We start from the raw sequence: 20,839 nt of genomic DNA on the forward strand, positions 1-20,839 counted from the left end.
CTACGATAAATGAAGGTGGCTGTAATAACCAGTCCCTCTCCATTCTGTTCGGGTTTAGTTTAGTCCATTCTGTCTCATTAAAATTCTACATTCTAGCCATTTATCTGCACCAATAGTTGGGTTGCGGTCACGTGGTTCTGATGACGTGCGGAGGCAGCGCGATTTTTGAGTGGAGGGCGGAAGTAAACATGGAGGACACTGTGGAGAGTCAGGAGAGCAGCTATTGTGCAACTTTAGACCCCGTTTCTCGGGAGAGATATAAACAGATAGTTAAAAAATATATCGGACGTGATCCGTATTCTTTGAAAATGTCCGAATACACCACAGAAGTAAAGGATTTGCCTACTATCGAGGCTGTGGATATCACCAACTACTTGGTCCTCCAGACTTCTTACTACACTAGGCAGCAAATGAAAGCTTTCAAGAGTCTGGAGGCGTACAATTTTTTTGTCAGCGGGTGGGTCCACAACCTTGGAACAAAACGTCTCCGTGATGGATACAGTTTGGTGTTTGCAAGGGTGAGTGTTTGTTCTTATATTGCTTTATCTTAAACACGCTAACAGTTAGCGGTAGCGGCTTTAACGTCAACAAACATGCCACATCCTTAGGACTTCGTTAGAGTGACAGTTGTTTGTTTCAAGGTAAACCATTCTCAGCGGTCTAACGAGACACCTCTGAAGACTTGGGTAATTGCAAAGGAGGATGGAGAAGTGATTGCAGCTCATTGCAATTGTATGGCAGGGTTAGTAGCCTGTTCTCCACTGTCACTAGGCTCAAATCCGGGCTCTCAGCCGTCTGTTGCATATCCAAAATCGCCTCTGCACATCGATGTTGTTCTGCCTTAAGCTTCATTCTTTTCTCTCGTTTGAGAACTGATTCCGATCTGGGTTTTCGTTCGTAGCCGAGATTGACCGTCGGAGCCCAGTCCTCCGACTCTTCGTCATCCAAAGCACTTGGGCAGCCTATAGTCCCAATCAAGTCAATATTAGACTACTAACTTAAAAGCACTAAGTAAACGAGAATTTAACGACAACCTAATGCTAATAAGTTCGTTTGCAAACATAACATTACCTCTGACGAAGTGGTCGCTGCAGACACGGGCATTGGCAGACTCTGCTCCTCCCGACTGTAAACGTAAATTTAAAATCCATTTTTTCCTACGTTTTTCGGTTAGAATTTTCCATTTTTCTCCTCTTCGTTGGGCTATTTTTGGTACCCTAAAATACCGTTTATCAGTTTCTCTGGTCGACCTACTGGAGCATCCGTAAACACAACAGGACATAGGCATTTTGCGTACTGTCTGTCTGTGATTTTGCGCTTATCTTTTTCACTTCCGACCGCCAGTCAAATTTCGCGCTTTACGTCGACGTCACGTCTACGTCAAATGAAACCTAGCTATTACACACTGATGTTACGCGGTGCTCTGCTGACCAAAGCACATTATACAGTATGTCTCAAGCAATTTTTTCCATGCAATTTTTAAGTCTATCTAGCTAACATTCAGAGACAACTTGAGGATCAGTAAGCTGCCCAAGATTGGGCTCAGAGATTGAACCATCAATCTTCCAGTTTACTGGGGTGGCTGTAGCTCAGGTGGCAGAGCAGGTCAGCCACTAACCAGAAGGTCAGTGGTTCGATCCCGTGCCAAATATCCTTAGGCCCATCCTAACCCCATGTTGCTCTCCAATGCATCCATCGGAGTGTGAATGTGTATAAATGGTAGACTACTTAGCACTTAAAAGCTCAGAGAAAAGTGCTTGGGTGAATGAATTAGTTGTGTAAAGTGCTTTGAGTGCTCAGACAGAGTAGAAAAGCGCTGTATTTTTTTTAGATGACCTGCTTTGAATTCCAAACACTCGTAACGGCATTTAGCACAACCGCATCAGGCACGATTTTTAAACGTTTTTCCACGTTAAATTCAGCACAAGTTGCAATAAATTGCTTGGGGAGGTTACTTAGGAAATCCCTTTTTTAATTCTGCAAAGTACTAAAGAACATGTGTAGTAAGTTCTAAATGTCAGTTTTACAGCTTGAATTATTCCTTTTTGTTTATTGGCTCTCCTTCATGAAATAACCTTTGGTGTCATTTAAACTTTACCCAGATTATCTGAACATTGTAGTTCTTCACTTGGAGAAAAGCAGAGCATTGCTGCACTACCCCTACGACAATAGCACCATCCCTGCCCTCCACCATTATTGGAGGGCAGGGATACCTACTGAGCTATCCCTGCCCTCCAATAATGGTGGAGGGCAGGGATAGCTCAGTAGGTAGAGTGGTGGCCCCATGATCGGAAGGTCGGGGGTTCAACTCCACTGAATGGCTACCTTGAGGTACCCCTGAGCAAGGTACCGTCCCTACACAATGCTCCCCGGGCGCTGCATTGGTGGCTGCCCATTGCTTCACTGGGTGAATGGGTTAAATGCAGAGGAACTATTTCCCTATGGGGACTAACACATACACATTATACATTATTATTTGCATATTGTGTTTTATGAATTATGGTATTTGTATAGCGCTTTTCTAGTCCATAGGACCCCAAAGCGCTTTACACTACATTCAGTCATTCACACACTGGTGATGGCAGCTACATTGTAGCCACAGCTGCCCTGGGGCGCACTGACAGAGGCGAGGCTGCCGGACACTGGCGCCACCGGGCCCTCTGACCACCACCAGTAGGCAAACATGGGGTTAGTATCTTGCCCAAGGATATTTGGCATGCAGCCAGGAGGCAGCCTGGGATCGAACCACCAACCTTCTGATTAGTGGCTGACCTGCTCTGCCACCTGAGCTACAGCCACCCCACAGCCACAGAATTAGTTGTCACCAGTTAGTTACCACCTTCAAATAATGTACCGATTCTGTTTTTGGGCTGTGCCACGTCATATCGTCAGCATAATATCAATATATATTTGTCATATCAGTGGGATGGAGTGCCCTTGTGCACAAAACAACAAAACAAGGCCAGAAGTGTCTGAGAGTGAGAGCCACTGCACCGTCACCGTCTTCCACATGTAGTTTTTTGTGATAGTGCTTCTACATCTTCTTCTTCAGCATGTAAGGATAGACTAGAGCACTTGTAGCCATATGCGTCCGTTCTCAGAAGACGTGCAACCTTGTACTCATGTAGAAAGTACAGTAAACCTTAGCTGAGCACGCCTTGTAGCACAATCCTACTTAACCACACTTGATAATGCTGATATTGGGTGTCAAATTAGATGTGGATTAGATGTCACTGGGCTAAAGAAACAAAAGCACATGCATTTATGTTTTCCATGGCAAACATTGGATGGTCACAGTTTAAAAAATGTTTGCTGGGTTCACTCTTATTTGATGGTTTTTATATTCCTATAAACTACCAAAGATGTGTTGTGACTGACTAAATTCCTTTCATAATTCAAACTGTAAAAAACAAATGTTTTAACCCTAGAACACCATCACTAACGCTGGGTGATTTTTACCAAATATAATATACCCAACAAAAAGTACTTGTCATCAAAATATATAAAATATATGACAACACATGACAAATTAGAGTGGTTTTCTTGTATTTTCAGCTGTGCCATATCTAAGAAAATGGAAAAAAAAAGTTTCATGGGGGGACCCTAAAAAATGCTCCAAAATTTCTGGAAAATTAGCAGTTGGAGAACAAAACAAATCCTAAACAAAAATATAATGACGCTGGAAACTTGGTCTTTGGTCCACCCATTCATGGGATATTTGAGTCTTCCCTGGTGAAGGCACAGTCTCCTTGACACGTGAACAGCTGCAGGAGAGAGAAACAAAAAATGGCATTTTTTGAGTGGGTAAAAATGACCAGTTGACTAAAAATTTTTTTTTTACCATATGAATTCACTTGGAAATCACCACTTGTTGATATTTATTTATAACCACTGCACTAAATAAGGATAACGTGCAAATTCCAGGACCACTCTTACTTACCTATTCCTTACATGCAGTCAGTACACACAGGGTAGTAATGGCGTGGACACACCGGTCGACGGCAGACATGGCACCTGTATCGCGTCTTCCTGTCCAAGCCTGTGGGGCAGTCAGCACACCTCACTAAGGGACCACTGCTGCCACTGGTCCTGCCTCACCTTCAAGAGTGCCAGGGGTAGGGATGTCGAGCACGCTACAGATCAGGACTCTGAGTTGACGTGACAGATTTGAAGAGGGGAGCCTCTGCTCTGCCCATGGTTTGATGAGTGCCAATGCCAAAGCCTGCATATAAGGCCTCTTCTGCATTTGGTTTTCACCTCTCTTCATTGCATTCTCATTGTGAATGATCCATTAGTTTATCACACCAGCATTGATCATGCCATAGAACACGCAAAGGGGCCATCTCTTGGTTTTTCTTCCACAACCATAGTGAGCGCACATCTGGTCAAAAGTATCGACACCTCCCTTTGTTTTGTTGTAAAATTCAATCACTTCGGGCTTACGAGTGGGTCCTATGCTTGGTTGTGTATGCATGGATGACAGGAGCAGTACAACCTTCTTTTTTGAAGCTTTGTCAGGGAGGAAGTACACCAAGGTTAGTTCTTTGGTAAAGAGAAATGCACTGGAGCTAACAATTGCCAAGTTAAACAAACCTTACCTATGTGTTACTCACTAGCTGGGATGCCAAAGACACTAAACCTGCAACAGGGTGACAGCTGTAGTTGAAGAGGGACAGTAAATATGGTGAGCCTGAATGTTGTCACCCTTGAAATGCGGCAAGATCACCTGATTTTATACACTAACACTATCACCGGGTGAAATCCACCCAAAACCTACTTTACCCTCTATCACTATTGCCGGGTGAAATTCACCCAAACACATGCCTGTAGGAAAAAGCGGGATTTGGGGTAGGGAAACACCCACGCCTTCAAAGACGTCAAAGACAATGCTGAAGCTACCCAGGGACCCACCACACTCAGACAAACGCAACATATTGAAAATTATGTAAATACATTTGCTCGGGTGAAAATCTCCCGGCGATAGTGTTCTAGGGTTAAGGTAAAGACTGGATAAAATATCACTGATATGTTAAAATAATAAATAATATTACAGATACTTTTTTTCTCAAGGCAACAGCATCACGCTTTCTTTCTGTTTTCTGTCAAACACTAGATCTGGAAAATGCAAGTCCCAGGGGCTCTTCTCTTCCTCGTCATGGGTAAGCTTACTTCACTGACATCTGAATATGTTAGACTATTTGAAGGATCTGTTTAGACATATAAATTAATACATAGTACGTGTAAATCTAGGTACTAGTGAATGAATGTCTAGTTGTAACACATTGCTTCAGTTTTAAAGGTAATTTGAAAAGAATTTCACATATTTTAACTCTTGGGCTCAACAACCCATAAGAACCATTATCAGCTGAAAACATTGTTTCCAGTCATAAGGGGCGATCGTGGTTCAGGGGATTGGGAAGCTCATCTTGTAACTGGAACACTGCCAGTTGATCCCCAGCTCTGTCTGTCAATTTTATATAAATGCAATCCATCATTATAACATTGAAGCAGACAACAGCCAATTCCAGGTCTCAGGGCCGCTGTACTGCAGGTTTTAGATGTGTCCAGCTGATTTCAATGGCTAAATGACCTCATCAACATGTCTTGAAGTTCTCCAGAGGCCTGGTGATGAACTCCTCATTTGATTCAGGTGTGTTGACCCAGGGTGAGATCTAAAACCTGCAGGACACCGGCCCATAGATATTCAGCAACAGATCTGCTGTAGTGTTCGAAGTCATTTTGCTAATCATAAGAATATGCAACATTATTTAGAAGCAGGCTTTTACTAGCAGTTTGTAAGGAGGCCCACAAGAAAATCTGAATATTTAATCAGAAATAAAATCAGAGTGAAAACTGGTGTTAGAAAACACTGGATGTGATTTTCAGCCCTGTGTCCTATCACAGATGACAAGGAAAAGACATAATTTAAACGTAATATTGTGCTGGATAAATATTTTGCAAATTGGAAGAAAAAAACTTTTTATCTTAAGTAAAAGTAATAATCTTACGGAAGTAGCTTCATATTCATACATCTGCTCACCAGATACTTCACGTTAATTACACCTCGCTAGTACTACAGGCAACAGGTCGAGCTAGTGCTCATGGTGAAATAGAATAGAATAGAATGGCTCTTTATTGTCACTGTTACAAGAAAGGCAGTTTGTGTATTTCACACACATGGAAAGATGCCAATAGCTTATGTATTTACAAAATAACACAGACAAATTTACATTTACACAAGAACGATATGTACAAGTTATATATACACCTGCAAACATACGGATACACTCATGCATACATGCACACATATATTTACATATATGTTCCAACGTTCCATTGATCGTCTGTCAGATGTTCCTACAACTTGATCTGAGTCCACCTGTGGAAAAAAGTCAGTTAATTGGACATGCTTTTGAAAGGCACAGGCCTGTGTATATAAGGTCTCACAGTGGAAAGTGTCAGAGGTGTGAGGTGCTTGACTGGCAGGTCTGGAGAGCTGTGTGCCTTCAGTGCAGTGTTGCCAACTCCTCAGTAAGGAAAATCGCTTTTGGCTGTCCTAAAAGTCGCTAGAAGTCACTAAATGACATCATTGCCTAATTTGCATAATTGGTCATGCTAATGTAATTGTAACCTACGTTTTTGGAGACAGAAATAAAATCATGGAAGAGACATAAAGTGAGTTAAATGCATTTAGAATTTAATTGTCACCACAAATTAAATTTCTTTTAGCAATTATTGTTGTTTTTAATGTCACCATTCCAACCCTGCTCCTTTACCCGGGCCTGGACCAGCAAAAGTGACTCAAAGTAGGCATTCTGGGGGAGTTACTTTGTGTGTGTGTGTTTATAAGTAGTTTTAAACCTTGTGATCCACAAAACAACAAGAAAAGATTGCGTTACAGTCAGTGTGGGAGCAGCGGCTTCGCTCATGCGCGTTTCATTTGCGGTTTGGACGCAGGTGTGAACGTCTCCTGCCCTGATAGCAGCTGCGTGAGGACTATCTTCTGCCCATGAGTGGCACAGGCGAGGTGCCCACGGCAGCACCCGCTGCTTGTTGAGAGTAAGAGCGATACGCGCTTTCATGTCAAAAAGTTGTCATAAATAAGTCTCCAATAACAGTAGAAAAAGTCACCAGATTTGTGGCTAGTCACTTTTTAGGGAAAAAGAATAGTCGCTAAGTGGGTCTGAAAACTCGCTAAATATAGCGACAAAGTCGCTAAGTTGGCAACACTGCTTCAGTGTCAACAGTGTGGATTTTGGAGTTGATTGGGGTTTTTTTAAGGAGTGAGCGAGGTTTCACAGGAGAGTTGGCTGAGGGTAACAATCACCTGCAGGCTTCCTCTCATAATCCAGGGTATGGCCTTGATGGAAGGAGAAAAAATGAAAGGAATAGTATGGATGGTAGGTGAGAGGAAGTGATTGGTGGTCCAAGTGAAGAGAATGAGTGGGCAAAGGTGGGGAAGGGTGGAAACATGCGCAGAGCAAGTGAAAGGAAGAGGAAAAAGAGAGACGTGAGGGTAGTACAGAAGAAACCGATTTGTCAGAAGTAGAGCAGGGCGATATGACCAAAAATATTTATCACGATATACATTTGAAAATTTGCGATAACGATATAACTGACGATATAATTGACACTAGACAAAATGCTTTACAACTCCACAACTTTATTAGTGCAAAAAAACCCATCAGTGTATTTGCACTTAAACAAGCAGCTGTTTTTTATGTGCATTAAAGTTATATAAAAATGTAACAGTGCAAATTCCTCGCTGACAGTTTGACCAAAAGGCATTTCAGTGTAAACTGGCCGACATATCCTCAGCATAACCATGTATAATATCCACAAAACTTAAAAAGAGGTTATACACACACAATACGGTAACATTATGTTGAAGCACAGAACGTATCACTCCGCGAGGCTCCGCCTACGATAGCCGCAATGCTCCGACAATCTATCAAGCGGTGCGGCTTCGTAGCTCAGCAAAGTCGTACTGAAACATCTGACAGATTTTCGAGCGCCGTGCACATAAAATCGTTTCGAGGTCAGTAAACACAACCAGAGTTCAAACATAAGGCACACGGGATTATAAGGGGCGCTGTCAACTTTCAGAGAAATCAAAGGATTGATTTTAAGTGCGCCGTATTTTCCAAACAACACAGTAATAACGACGGCCCGCTAGCATGCTCCACCAAAAATAGTGCTTTGTTGTGTATCTGACGGACGAAAGCTAAACCAGTAGTGATGTGCAATACCACTGATTTCCTTTCCGATCCGATACCAAGTAATATTCAGGGTGGTATCGACGATACTGATCCGATACCGATACTTTGTACAAAAACTTATTTTATTTATTGTATCTCAAATTATAGCGTCATAATGATTACAGGACATCAGATTATTTGTTCTTATCACTTAATAACGCAGAGTTCATCATATAGAAATAAAAAAAAAATGAAGTTGTGCCTATTTGAACACGTTGCCTGCCTGCAGCACTAAAGGACTCTGTGAGAGACGTCTGTCTCGCCCTAGCAGCACCTGTCCCTGTCCTCCTCTTCAGTTCGCCTCAACATACGTTCGTCATATTCTGTGATATGATTTACTCTGAGGTGTTTGACAAGGTTAGTGATGTTGCCACAACCATACATGCCAACCCTCCCGATTTTTCCGGGAGAATCCCGAATTTCAATGGCCCTCCTGAAAATCTCCCGGAGCCACCATTCTCCCGAATTTCTCCCAATTTTCCACCCGGGCAACAAAATTGGAAAACCATATTGCATATTCATAGCGCGGCCCAGCCAATTCCAGTTTACAACAATGGCGGCAGCTACTTAGTTTTAATATTACTCTTATTTGTCTTTCTGGGTCGCATTTTCAGGTGAGAATGTAGCTGTGTAAACTTCAAACATCTGAGCCGACCGACACATCGTCTTCAACCCCCCGCGGTCTTTCACTGCTCGCGTTAAACATGATATATAAGTCACTTTGCTAACTTAAAAATGTTCTTGTTTGGCTTTTTCAGTGTTTTATTTGTTCGTGAGTAAATCAGTTTGGCTGAGATTAAAGTTATTAGATTAGATTAAATTAAATTTAACTTTATTAATCCCTCGGGAGGGTTCTTCCGGGTTTTCACACAGCTGAATAAACATCAAACAGAAAACTAATTAAACAAAGTGTGAGACGGTCGAGAGTTTATGCCAGCGCCCGGTTATATTTTAGATAGCAAGGAGCAGACGGCAGAGTTTCACTCCACTGAGGGAGCTCGTGACGTACTACCCGGCTTTCTTTAGACCGCGAAGGGCGGGTCCTCAGGTGGAAGCAGCCTCTGAATTTGGACACCCCCGGTGTTTCCAGGCCGGCCAATAATAACGGTGACATTTAACGTATTTTATCCGATAAATAAACACTGTAAAATTATCCCCCCCCCCCCAAAACAGCCCTTTTGAATGTCTCCCTAATTCTGAGGTCTCAAGGTTGGCAATTATGGCCACAACACCTCACTTTTTTGCCACATGTATCGCAAACTGTCATGGTCCTGTGTCTGAGGACTCAGTGTTTTGTGTTTCCTTATGCTTTTGTTCATTCCGAGTGTGTATTCTGTTGTGATTTTGCCATTTGTTAGGTTTCTGTTCTTTGCCTGCCTGCTCCCACTTCTCTGTGTTCCCTCTGTCTGTCCATGGTGTCATTGTGTCTGCTCATGAGTCTGCCTGTCAAGTTCAGTGTCCTGCCTGGTTCTCTGTGTCTGTTAGTTTCCTGTTTTACTCTGAAAGTTCATGTCTCATGTCAGTGTGTTCAGTTTTACCTCTCCCCTGTTTCGTTAGCCTAATTGCTCCCAGCTGTGTCTCCCCTCTGTGCTCTGTTCAGGTCCCTGCGTTTTTGTTGCAAAACAGTCTGTGTGTTTCCGGTTTTACTTTGTAGGTCTCCCTCTCATCATGTCCATTAGTGTCAGCTGTGTCCACCCCTGCATGTCATCTCCTCATTACCTAGTGTGTATTTATAGTGTGTGTTGGCTTCTGTTCATCGTCGGATCGTCTGTGTTTCTCGGTGTAACGACGTCGCTCTGCATTCTCTGCTCCCCGTTTCATGCTTAGGTTTGTTATTTAGTTTTCCCAGTCTAGGTTTTTTCAGTCATTCGTCTTTTCTCACTACCTGTTCAGTCGCTCCACTTCTGCAAATAAAACTTCACTCTCATCACCAGTCAACTGCCTGCATTTTGGGTCCTTTTCCTCCTACACCACACGGCTCACCCCGCCAGCCGTGACACAAACCACGTCTCAGCTGTTTGTGGAGATAAAATACGTCCGCACAATTACACTCAGCCATTGTTATACAGCCGTATTTCGCACATGACTATGAAAGGCGGAAGAGGAAGTAGTTCCTTTGAATGTAGACAATCCGAATGTTATAGTTTCTTTCCACTGTGTTCCTGTTAGTGATAAACTACAAATTTACCCTAAATTACTAAAATATCGATATTTTAATGTGAGAATCGATTCTAGAACATAAATGTTTGATATCGGAGGAATCGATATTTCAGGATCGATCTGCACATCACTATAAACCAGTTCCACACCACTGAAGCTGCAGCATTTTTACAAACCAGTTCTGGTTCATCTGTTTCATTCAACGATTTGCTTTCGCCGCCATGCTTTTTCCGACGTGTGCGTATGAAAACAAAGGCACTGCGCATGCGCGTTTTACTAATATTCTATCGCGATATTTCATTTTTCTATTGTTGCCCAAAATTATACCAGTATTACCATGAACGGTATGATATGGCCCAGCCCTAGTCAGAAGACAAATCTGTAAATGTCAGTGCAAGCTTTGAAGAAGAGGGCGTAAAGAAAATCAATCCTCTTAAGTTGAGAAAAACACTTACAGCACAAGTTGGACAAATCAAAAATGCTAAGATTCTTGAAGATTGGAATCTGCTGATTGGTTGTAACACAGAAGCTGAGGTGGTAAAAGTGAAGAAACCTGTGGGGGTTTGTGTTAAAACAACTGTAAGAGTAGTAGAAAGAGAAATAATGGAAATAAAGGAGCCATTGTAGTAGTGCTGTTAAATGTAAATATGAAAGAAATGGGTGAGAATTTATAACTCAGAAACAGGGAAGTTAAAGGAGTAAGACTAATGACAAGAGGTCCACAGAGAGGAGAAACAGAACCTGTGGAGGTGGAATTTGAAACAGAAGAGGTACCACAGGTGATCTTCATTGGATTGATGCGTTTCAGTGTGATGGAGTTTGTACCCAAACCAATGAGGTGTTAGCAGCAATTTGGACATATTGCTAAGATGTGTAAAGGAAAGAGGAGATGTGTCCGATGTTCTGGAGATCATCAGCAAGGAAAATGTGGAGTTGGAGTAAAACCAAAATGTTGTAGTTGCGGAGGAGAACAGTGTTGCTTTTTGGGGATGTGAAGTGCCGAGGCAGCAGACAGTTGCTCAACAAACGAGGATCCTGCAGGAAGTGACAGGTGCAGAGGCGTGTTGTTGAGCAAGAGAGACCGAGTGAAAAACCCATGATAGGGAAGAAACGAGTAATGAAAAAGGCTGTGGACACGGTTGAAAGAAAAATGGAGGAAGACAAGAAGAAGATGGTGACATTTATTGTAATAAATGCAACATGAGTCCAAGACGGAGACGATTCAGATTATTGTGAAGGCGGCATGTCATAGTTCACCTGATATTCTTCATATCTAAACTGTAGTTGGGCAAGTCAAGAAGGGGAATGTAATGGTTCAGTTTATACCCATATTAATCCTACAGTGGAATGCAAGTCGTCTTTTGTCAAACGGTCAAGATTATAAACAGTTTATATACAATCAGACAGAAAAACATGGCATAATTTGTATACAGGAAACATGGTTGAAGACTTTTTTGGACTTTATTTGGATATACTGCAGTTAGATGTGATAGGAAAGAAGGGAATGGAGGCGGGTGTCACGGCGAGTGAAAAGAGCCGTGTAGAAAAGGAAAAGGAGGATCCAAACGCAGGCAGTCGTGAAGGTGTAAAGGTGATTTATTGAACACAAAAAGAGAGGCAAACGGCAAAACGGAGAACTAAACTATACTGGGACAACTAGACTACTGAGCACGAACACGAACCTGAACATAAAGGAAGGAAGACGATGGTACATGATGATGACGGCAGGGAACACACGGATGAAACATGGTGGATATGCAGACGGACCAGCAACTACAATGACAGAGGACACGACTTAAAATACACACAGAGAAACACAGGGGAATTACACACAGGTGGTGGACACAGCTGGGAATAATCAACAAGATGAGACAGAGGTAAAACTGAACACACTCACATGAGACGCAGACCTTCACAATAAAACAGGAACAAGAAACCATCACACTAAGACGCAGACTCGACAGAGAGAGACAGACAGAAAATGACACATGAAACTAAACCCACACAAAACATGAGAGCACAAATCTTAAACCCAAATAAACAGAAACATGGAACTCTAACAATAATAATAATCATCACACCCAAAACCACAACAATCATTCAAAAAATAAACTAACAATCAAAACTCAAAATACTGGTTCGAAACTGACCCAGAACCGTGACAGCGGGTGTGTTTCATTGAGTGTAGTATTCCATATAAAATAAGAGAAAGGGGATTTGGAGTATGTAGGAATGGAGGTATGGATTGGAGGGAAGGTATTTTATGATCGGTGCACTGATAATTTGTTTAGGGACGATTAAGACAACACCAATATGTGCTTTACAAGTACAATCCGAAGAATTGTTACAAGGCAAGTGTTAAAGGTTAATTATTGTATAAATTTGAAAGGTCATAATAAAAGTCATCGTATTAGAGAAATGTTAGAAAATTGTTGGGAAAGAGGAAAGGATAAAAAAGTAGTTTTGGGTGGGTTGGTGATAATGAAGCTGGAGCATTTAAAGTTTTAAAGCATTTAAAGAATTCAGTCAGACAGTACAGTGGCTTTCAGGCCTACGTGGACATGGCAATACATTAATGTAGGCAAATCATTATTGGATATAAAGAAGAGAAAAATTACAACAGATATTTGTCAAGAATGTTAGAATAGAATAGAAACCTGCAGTCAGTTTGGACTGAAGAAGTCACTTGGATGAGCGACGAAACGTTTCTTCCACTGAAAACGTCCAGATGAACAGAATCAACTGTTTTTACTTACCTGGATGACTGAGGATTATCTACAGACATCAGATTGTAACGAGGCACAGGTCTAAGGAAGGTTACAGAACAATGTCTATAGCCTTGAAGGTTTCAGTGAGCACAATTTGGAACCACCAGGACTCACTAGAGCTGGCTGCATGGCTAGCAGGAGGGACCAGGGTAGAAGGGTCTTACCCAGGGAGGTGACCACGAATCTAATGGTCACTCTCACAGAGCTCCATTGTTACTTTGACAAGAGAGGTGAACATTCCCGAAGGACGTCTATCTCTTTTTTTTGGAAGCAGAAACTGGGAGAGGCTGGAGGGAAAGACGTACACAGCAATGGACGGAGACATCCTTGATGATAACCTGCTCCAGAACGCTCTGGACCTCAGGCTCAAAGTTTGATCTTCCGACTGAACACTTTTTGGAATAAAGCTGTAACGTGACAAAATGTGGAGCAAATGAAGTGCTGTGAATACTTTCTGGATGCACTGTAGACTGTGGAGTTTAAATGATTCTCAGTTGGTACTAAGGGACCCAAAGTGTGTGCAAAGATTAACCCATCCCTACACAATTACACCATGAACACCAGCCTGAACTGTTAATGTAATGATACATGATATATGTGGTTTACACTGAGCTCTGAGCCTACCATCCAAATCCCACAGAAGAAATCGAGACTGCGTATTGTTTGCGTAACAATGCAGTTCAACGCCCACTCACATCTTGCATCAGGTGATCTCAATAGGTCCCGTGATAGATTAAGGCAAGGTCTCACAATGGTTTCACCCGAAACTCTGCTGATAAGGACCCATATCCCTTTTCACACCTTGGCTCTTGTGATGAGACACAACTCCCACTAGGGCTTAACTACCTGGGACTCTCCACCATCCAGTGTTAGAACTGAAGAACCTCTTCGAATGAGAGGCGAAACATCTTCAGGAAACTTAAAGAAGTCCAGTCGCTTTTCTTTCCAAGCTTCTTAGACTACCATGACCTTGATAACTGAGACCCTTCACACACACTACTTCTGCCTGCAAAGCAAAATTGTCACGTCCAAATTTCCATTTGTGTTAATGTGAGATCTGTAGTGATTATGGATGTATTCATTCATTTTCTCACTTAAGAGATTGTCAGGTTTGCTGGTAACTTTCAGTCTACGAACAAGAGCAGCTTGAACCCTCTATAACAGCGGTCTCCAACCTTTTTTGCGCCACGGACCGGTTTATGCCTGACAATATTTTCACGGACCGGCCTTTAAGGTGTCGCGGATAAATACAACAAAATAAAACTAGTACCGAAAAAAGAAGATTTATTCATAACACACGTGAAAAGACCCAGGAAAACCGAGTTAACGATAAAAATGACAACAAAATAACACTGAAAACTGATAAAAATCCTGAAAACTATACATTTCACACCTGAGCCTCAACTCTCGCGGTCAGGTACGAAACGACTCACGGACCGGTACCGGTCCGAGGCCCGGGGGTTGGGCACCGCTGCTCTATAAGAATGGAAACTATTGAAAATAAAGTTCCTGAACAGCTGAATGTCCTGCTTTTTTTTTTCAAAAATCAAAGTGAGTTTTTTTGAACACTGAAGCAGGACTGGGCAGGACACCGGCCCTGAGGCCTGGAGTTCCCCACCCCTGCACTAAAGTGTGTGAGCTAAATGATAGTTCATCAGCACTAGAAGTTCTAAAGTTTAGTTTGGGGGAACTATTAGAACTGGAGTTTTGTATATACATCTGAAGAACGCCTTGACTGTGACTGTGTATGACATGATGTATCCAAACATCTGATTACAGGCTCTATCTCTGCCAAAAAGGTGGGGGATTTTGGTGTGTTTACTGCTTGCATCGACACAAAGGAAAATAACAGTCTCAGGTTCGAGCTTTCAGTGTTAATGCCACTATCACATCGAATGCATATGCTGTACTGAACCCTAACATTAAATGGAGTGTGCCTTATATTAACCATACCATTTGATCTTTTCAAAGATTGCAGTGCTACTATCAAGACTGTTCACAACCTCCCTATAAGCCCTTCAGCTGTGAATTCAAGACATCGAATGGAGGTATACTGGCTACAATGAAAAACACGATGTGCAAGAATTACACTGTCCCATTAACAGAACACAGTCCTAGCGAGTTGCAAGAGACTGGTAATGTGACAAACTTCACATGCACACTGACAAGAAACAAGAGGACTGAAACGAAGAATATCACCATAGACTACAAGACACACAAAGAAAAACGTAAGTATTCATTACACAGCAGCCCAACTCTGCCCCCAGATTTCTTAGCAAGATGTTCTTGTCCCGGTGTGCCAACATTTTATTCACCAGATAACCCAGAATGGGTTCCATGGTTAGGAGAGAAATGTAATACTTTTGCAAAGGAGATCAACTAATCAATAATCATTACTTTAAAGATGCAACGCAGTTGTAAAAAGCCTAGTTGGAACTACCACAAAGGTCATTTTAAGCACCTTGGGAAGTGTTGAATGCCCGTTTATAGACAGACATTGTCCACTTTGGGATTGCATGTGTGCAAAATTTCACAAGCATATAGCCACCTTTAAACTGATGAGCAAATTTCACAGGTGGGTAGAGACAGAGACTCATAGCGAGGATTTAGTTCAGCAGGTGATCATTTAAAGGTCAGTGGCCCAGCCAGTCTTAAATCTTCACTGTAATCAAAATACAAGAGAAAGTGATTTATTTCCTGATTTCCTGTTGCTATAAATTGCTAATACTACCCAGTCATATGCAAAATGTTAACAAATAGTTTTTCATCCATTGTGGGTTTTTTGTTTTGCTTTTGTTGATTTGTTTATTTCCATTGTAAAAACTTACAATAGCTAAAACTGGAAAATGAAATCAATATTTTGTGCCAGTATTGAGCCCCAACTGTGCTTGTCAGTGTAATAATTTTGCTTAATTGACACAAATATCAAAGTAAGTTGATGCTTGCCGGTGTCCTAGTATTTAAAATGGATTTATCAATAATTATTATGTAAAAATTTTTGAAAAGTGCTCTAATGCAGCGGTCCCCAACCTTTTTTGCACCACGGACCGGTTTATGCCCGACAATATTTTCACGGACCGGCCTTTAAGGTGTCGCGGATAAATACAACAAAATAAAACTAGCACCGAAAAAAGAAGATTTATTCATAACACACTGAAAAGACCCAGGAAAACCGAGTAAACCATAAAAACGATAACAAAGTAACGCTGAAAACCAATAAAACCCTGAAAACCATACATTTCACACCTGAGCCTCAACTCTCGTGGCCCGGTATCAAACGACTCACGGACCGGTACCGGTCCGAGGCCCGGGGGTTGGGGACCGCTGCTCTAATGCATCCAAAGCATTTTGAATATGTTCTAGGCTTTAGGGGACGATGGTTAGCATACAGTTGACAATTTCCTGGCAAACCAGCTTCCAGTTTGGATTCAGGAGACAGACACTATCTCTACTTTTAAAATTCAAACTTTCCTTTTTGCTAAAGCATATAGTTAGGGCTGGACCAGGTGACCCTGAATCCTCCCTTAGTTATGCTGCAATAGACGTAGGCTGCCGGGGGATTCCCATGATGCACTGGGTGTTTCTTCTTCACTCACTATGTGTTAATAGACTTCTCTGCTGAATCGTACTTGTTATTAATCTCTGTCTCTCTTCCACAGCATGTCTTTATCCTGTCTTCCTTCTCAGATGGCGCCGCCCCTCCAGGTTTCTTCCTGTTAAAAGGGAGTTTTTCCTTCCCACTGTCACCAAAGTGCTTGGTCATAGGGGGTCATATGATTGTTGGGTTTTCTCTGTATGTATTATTGTAGGGTCGACCTTACAATATAAAGCTCCTTGAGGCGACTGTTGTTGCAATTTGGCGCTGTATAAATAAAATAAAATTGAATTGAAAAATAGCACACTCGATAATTAATCAGATATCAAAGAAAATAACTGCCAGGTTTAACAATTCTGAATAACTAGTGCTTGCAATGTTACTGATTTATTTATTTTTAATACATCTTTACAGTAGAATAGATCTGCAGGTGAGAGACAGAATTTGTGGTTAAAATAATCTAAAATAAATGAGCTCATGTCTTTTTCTAATCACGTTTCCTCGATCCTAAAGCTTGCCAGATACAACACTGAAATGAATATGAGTGTTGTCCACTCATGCATGGTGTGGAGTGCCGCAGTTGAATCCATGCAACTTGATGTGTCAAGAGAACAGATCAAAGAAGTTAAAAGAACTCGAGCTCAATAAAAGTGCAGTTAATTCATTCAAACTGCAGCAGAAAGTGTTAACTGTGTAGCAGACGCATCACTGTCAGGCTCCATCAAACAGGATGAGACAAGTTGTGCTCTTCTTATCCTTACAGAACGAGTCCCAAAGTGCTGTGCTGCAAGCCCAACCTCCCTGTGGCCTGTGGTGCTCCTCACTCTGTGGAGAGTCGTTGACTCCTGATGAAGCAAGCATGAAGGAGGGTCTCTGAACGCTTTGACTAACACAGATGTATCTGTTCCATTTAGGCATTTTGAAATTTAAGAAACTTTCTTAAATACATTTCTATGCAGGCTTCCATTACTTGCCTGATCCCCAAGTACATGCAATAATGCAGTATGTTAACATATAAACTGAATTCCAACTATGATATATGATAATATGATATATTAAAGACTTATGAATTAAAAGCATTAACTCACTTCCGCTGTATCATTATTGCTTTGTTTTTTAATAGGACGTTTGGGCGTCATTGAAACCAGCTCCTGCTGCACATCGCAACACAGTATTCAAAAGCACCTTAGTTTTCCAGCATTAAGAGTTTGTGGGAAAACATAGATGTGAGGATAGGGAAGCTCAGCGTCATAAAGATCTGATAGGAAGGAAAATGAGTTCACTGAGTGGGCGAAGCTGTATTTTTGTCCTTCTGTGAGCTCCAAAGATATTGGGACACTGTGCAAAATGGAAATAAAAACAATGCAATGATCAGCAAATCTTAGAAACCCATATTTTATTTACAGTACAGCATAAAATATACACCAGATGTTTAAACTGAGACATCATACTATAGCAGGAAATTTGCATATTTTAAATTTGATGCCAGCAATACGTCATAAATAAACTTCCAGAAGTCTCTTATGGACTGTTGTTAAAAGACGAGAGGGTAATTGCTGCACTGAATATAATATGGCTATGTGGGATTCTGTTTTATTACACAGTGTTCCAGCTTTCACTGTGGGTCATGATATTCACTGTTCTCTGGGCTTCTTGCAACCTTTCATGAAAGCACTGAGTCTAATTCTTACCTTTGTGTAGTACAGAAACTGACGTTTGATTTTTCTTGGTAAATTCCTCTAAGCCAGATTGTTGATTGTTAGTAGGTAATTACTCTTAGCCTTTGCCTTTACAGCATGACTGCCATGCAGAAGTGTTTCTCTGTGTAACCCTGAATTGACTTAAAAAATAAATCTAGAAAAGAAAGGCATGTTCTGCAAAACACTGGGGGGAGGGGGCTGGAAACATAAGTAACTACTGGATTGTGACTGTAGATTTAAGTATGTCCTGTGGAAGGCAGGATGGGACCTGCTGGTTCTGTCACACAGTCAAAATGATCCGGCTCTTGCTCTCCAGCTTCACAGGGCTAAAGTGTAGCGATGTAAAGCGCTATACAAATACAGGCCATTTACCATGTCTGTGGTCAACAGAGTTGTGAGCTTTCTTGTGTTTGTCTGTGTTCGAGCAGGAGATAAGACGCTACCCAAGGTCAGTGCTCATACTTATCTGAAACCTGTGAGGAGCAGCACGGCTTGTGCTTTGATTTTAGCATAAATGCACATTTTATATCGCGAGCCAAACAGGAACCACAAAAAAAAGGGCCTTGTTTCATCTGCAGTGACCTAAGATGACTGCCATGAGTAGATTTATTACATATCAAATAAATCTGTGGAAAATTGATCAGATGTCTTTAAAAAAAAGAAAAAGGTCATGTTGTAATATCATAATTTGACCACTAGGTGATGACAATAACCACGTGAAGTATCAAGGTCTATGAGACGTGGACGTTACGTTTTTTTAATATTATTATTATTTGAAGCCAACGGGAGAAAACGTTTTTATTTGTGTAGGTTTTTTTCATCAAAAGAGCAAGTATCCTGTTTACTACCCGCTCCATCTACAAAAAGGCTTTTGGAGGGTTAGGGATGTAACAGTGACGTGTCCGGTGCTTCTTTCCTTTTCTTTATTTCTTTCGCCAGTCCTCGAGACCTACTGACCTGCAGCGTTTAGATGCATCCTTGTTCCAACACACCTGAATCAAATGAATAGCCGGTTACGAGGCCTTTGATGGCATGCTGAAGATGTGATTCAGCTGTGTGGGAGTAGGGATGCGTCTGAAAGCTGCAGGGCAGTAGCTGGCGATCCCTTCTTTAATGGAGTGGAGTGCTGAGAACAGCTTCTTCTGTTCCAAAAGGCGCTTTTTCGAATCTCTGGGGTTTTGTTGGGATTTCTTTTCTGTTCGTTGTTCCTCCACGCCGACATTAAACACCACAACTTTCACTGAAAGCAGTGTGGCGCTGTAAGCTGGCGACTTCGCCACGGAGGCAGAAGCCTTTAGAAGGCACTTTACCTGCAGGCACACCCGCGCTGGTTTAGCTCAGTGGTTACTTCTCAGCACCTTTGAACCGCTTTACTCTCGTCAGAGGGATCGAACCACGGGCGCTGTCCAGTGTTTTACATCTATTTTTCTTCCACTCACAGTGGAGGAGGAAGTGATTCCTTAAGCTTAACTAGTGTTCCCGGTCACAATTGACCGGTCTGTTTTAGCAGCTCTTAAGTTAGCATAACAAACATTTTTCACCGGGAACACCACAGATTGATTGAACACAAGGTTGATTAAAACACTCAATAAAAGAGGTGATCATCGCCTTTTCAAGTGCATAGTGTGGAAGATGTCATAAGGCCTTCAGGCAATCGGATATTTATGAGTGTTTTAAGTTGTAAGTCGGTCAGATATGACACGACAGGACAGACGGCTTTAAAGGGCTCTTTCCCCGCTGCTGCCTCCGCGTTAGTTTAGCTCAGTGGTTACTTCTCAGCATCCAAAAGCTCTTCCAGCCTTCGTCAGAGGGTTCGAACCACGGGCGCTGTCTAGCGCTTTTACCTCGCCTGGCCCGAGCACTCATATTTTTTTTCGTTTGAACACGTTCATAATGCATCACGCTTAGTATTACATCGAGTAATAACTACAAGAATAATAATAATAATAATGCATTTTTATTGCAACTAAAACGGCATTTCCGCCAGAATACTGGAGACCCATGTTGATTTCTGTCATTGTTTATTTTGAATGTTGACCCTCTGCGGATGTAGTGAAGTCATTGAAAGATAAAGGCAACACTGAAGTGACCGAGGGACACCCCACAGACGCCTCCACACGCTCTGGACATCCGAGCTGAACAGTGAACCCTCCTGGCCGCAGAGCACACACTTTCAGGTTACCTGTGTCAAGCTGGTACGCGTTAGGGCTTCCGTGAGGTCCTCTTTCGTGAATGCAGTCAAATGTACCAATTTACTCTGAATAGTGACGCAAGTATATATTTGGAAGTTGTGTAACATAGACTCATTTTTAACGGAAGTGTAGTTATTTGTATATTGTTGCTGTTACTGATCTGGAA

At 41.9% G+C, this 20,839-nt stretch overlaps 1 protein-coding gene across 1 annotated transcript; it reads left to right on the plus strand.

Moving 5' to 3' along the window:
• Positions 1-308: 308 nt before the first annotated feature.
• On the plus strand, positions 309-17,630 carry LOC146618168 (uncharacterized). The gene is made up of 5 exons (XM_085371257.1): positions 309-518; positions 5,114-5,159; positions 14,966-15,044; positions 15,158-15,414; positions 17,545-17,630. Exons 1-5 carry the CDS (start codon positions 309-311, stop codon positions 17,628-17,630), a joined length of 678 nt encoding a protein of 225 aa, XP_085227383.1.
• The last annotated feature ends 3,209 nt before the right edge of the window (positions 17,631-20,839 follow it).

This window comes from Diplotaxodon limnothrissa, linkage group LG14 (genome assembly GCF_057381915.1).
Source record: "Diplotaxodon limnothrissa isolate DT_005_m linkage group LG14, D_limnothrissa_male_GT1.1, whole genome shotgun sequence".
Lineage (NCBI taxonomy): Eukaryota > Metazoa > Chordata > Actinopteri > Cichliformes > Cichlidae > Diplotaxodon > Diplotaxodon limnothrissa.

What these genes read in the sequence shown, in the direction of transcription:
- LOC146618168 (XM_085371257.1), top strand. Translation starts at nt 309, where the DNA reads ATGTCCGAATACACCACAGAAGTAAAGGATTTGCCTACTATCGAGGCT. An exon ending in ACAGTTTGGTGTTTGCAAGG is followed by an intron (nt 519 to 5,113) that starts GTGAGTGTTTGT and finishes GTCAAACACTAG; the next exon opens with ATCTGGAAAATGCAAGTCCC. An exon ending in AAGGAAAATAACAGTCTCAG is followed by an intron (nt 15,045 to 15,157) that starts GTTCGAGCTTTC and finishes ATCTTTTCAAAG; the next exon opens with ATTGCAGTGCTACTATCAAG.